Here is a 2,697-nt window from a genome sequence, read left to right as displayed (position 1 = left end):
GGAATGCTTAAGTATACCAACTATCTACGTGTTTTCCTTTTTTATGAGTTATCTCACTGTGATTTTCAGAAACCTATCCTTTCTCTTGCTGATATTTTCAAGGGAATGCGGAAATTGCTTACAACCTTTCATCAAAGCCTCATTTCATTCAGACTCCGAAACCGCAATTTCAGCCTCGTAGCATCAAAATCGGCTTTTTCTCTTTTCTGAGAAACAAGCTCCGAAATTTTCAGATATCATCTTAAAAGTCATTGTTTAGATTGAATTACAACGATAATAACCTCAAGTTATTAAGCAGTGATTTACAGTAATCATAGGAGTGAGCACTTAATTTAGTAGTATTTAAAATTAAAATATTAACTGAAGTTGAAGCTCTTTTTATTAATTCCCAAATTCAGAACAACGAGAAAGATTATTCACTGATAACATGATTGTTCGTTATTACTGCATTGTTGTATTATTTCTAATATCACCTCTAAACTGCCATGAAGGAAATACGACAAATGTATTTGACATAAGAGACGAACAGCATATAATTATAAAATATACAGTAGCGACGGTGATTTTTTTCTCTGTGACATACGGTATTATTAGCAATTTTTTAATGGCTACCGTGTGCTACAGTCGGAACAATCTTTACAGTCGTCCATTTATCCTTATTGTATCCCAAATTATTATTTCTAATTTGGTAAGCCTTATTCCATATGTGATTATTCTGTTGCCTGGAATATTACTGAGTAAAAAGTATGGTAAGTTAATTTATTTTTATAATTATTTATTGATATGATTTAAAAGAATGAAAGAATAACCTGTTATTGATGAGTAAAACGGTATCATTTAACTGATAATATTATTTGAGATTTTTTCAATTACATCTAAGCATGTTAAATTTGTTTTGATAAACTATTTTTTTAATGTCTTAGCCCAAAAAATGGCGCAGATGATTGATGCATTCTGCAAGATCCGTGCATATTCAACTATCGCCATGGTATATTTTTCATTTTTGTTGACGCTGAATCGCTTCATAGTCATAATTTTACCAAAGTACAATGTACTTTTCCAGTCAATAAAGCTGTATGTATTACTTCTTCTCATGTGGTTGATATCTTTTGGTATGATATATTAAATTTTACGCAATCTTTTAAATAATTATTCCACTCATAGGTAGTTTATGAAGACCGACGATTGTTCGATCTTGACAACTATCGTCTTTGTCACCATTTTGTTATTTTTGGAATAACATTTTTAATTCAACATTCTACTCCTATTTTATTACTGCAATTATAAATACAATTATAAATTTATTCCTGTTATTGAGTTTTAATTTTCAGCAACTTCATTTGCTGATTTTCATCTCTATACAAGAAATTTCCAAATTTCCACCTTGCAGTGCTTTCAAGATTACACAAAACACCCTGGCGGAAAACTTTTTAATAAGTTAGATTTAAGCACTGTTTTAGTTTTTTTTGCAGCAAAAAATTTCAGAATTCAATTATAATTTTACGAAGCATTAAAACTTCATACTACTCCAAACAATGAAGTGATTTTCAAATTTTTCCTGTGACTGTAACAAGAAATCAAAATACCACAGTCATTTCAATTCCCTCTAGGATTAGTTAAAATCCATTAATTAGTTCTCATCAGTTTTCAGTTTTCTTACTTTTTTGGGATTATTTCTATCCATTGCGATGATTATAATGTACTCAGCAATTACTTGCAATATACGCCGTCGGTTTATATCAGTTAATCATGAAACACAAAGTTGGTGATAGCAATGATCGCTTTTTTCTTCTCTTATAACCAAAATATAATCTTAAGTTTTTTAATATTCCTGCTATATTGGAAACAGTTTTTGGATATCCTCAAAAAATTTCCAAATTTTACTTTTCTGTCTTGCTTCATAGTTCATTTTAAATTAAATATGAACTTTTAGAAACATTTGCGATAAAAACGGGACCTAAAACATATACTTTGAGAACTGCGAAATACGAACGATCAATGCTAATTCAAGCAGGATTAACTTCTGGCGGATTAATACTTGGAATTCTGATATTCAACCTCTTGCCATTGACAAAAATTTTCGATCAAAAAGGCTTAGCTGCAATGAACATTTTCCATTGCTTCTATATCATCTCTTATCGTTGTGCATTGCCAACAGTATTTTTCTTAACCAACGAACGTGCTCGTAAATATCTACGTGTACTTTTGAATACTAATGTAGTAAAATCTATCCAAATTCTTACCAAACAAGTTACCAGGTAAAGATATTTCACGTAAACCTAATTTAAAGCGTAACGTCTCTTAATATCTTTCAAATATCACTGATAATTCTTTCCAAATGTTAGATGCATCAATACATGGTCCTTTGAGTATTATCATAGCAATGTAATAAAATTTGTATCATTAGTCTTGTTTCAAATTTATTTGCAATTAATGGCAATTGGTAAACTGATAATTCCCATGAAATTTTGAAGCAATAAGCGATGTTTTAAGGCAATTTTATTACCATTCGAAGATTTGTCCATTGTTGTCGAATTCAGTGCTTTTTTAACACAATCAATTATCGTAGATTTTTCAATTAATTGAAAGGTTAACTCCGAATCGAAGATAATAGAAACTGGATTTGTGTGACAAATCTGAAATAGACTTATAAATTTACCATATGACATACGGATCTCATAAGTGATAGGCAGTTAT

At 30.0% G+C, this 2,697-nt stretch overlaps 1 protein-coding gene across 1 annotated transcript; it reads left to right on the top strand.

Moving 5' to 3' along the window:
• Positions 1–940: 940 nt before the first annotated feature.
• Bm14312 (Uncharacterized protein) lies at positions 941–2,262 on the top strand (the record flags this gene model as incomplete). The annotated part of the gene is made up of 2 exons (XM_043079759.1): positions 941–1,112; positions 1,934–2,262. The coding sequence occupies 2 exons, from the start codon at positions 941–943 to the stop codon at positions 2,260–2,262; spliced, it is 501 nt and encodes a 166-aa protein (XP_042935693.1).
• Between the last annotated feature and the right edge of the window lie 435 nt (positions 2,263–2,697).

This window comes from Brugia malayi (genome assembly GCF_000002995.4).
Source record: "Brugia malayi strain FR3 genome assembly, contig: Bm_v4_Chr3_scaffold_001, whole genome shotgun sequence".
NCBI lineage: Eukaryota > Metazoa > Nematoda > Chromadorea > Rhabditida > Onchocercidae > Brugia > Brugia malayi.
This window is presented reverse-complemented; position numbering and strand designations above follow the sequence as displayed.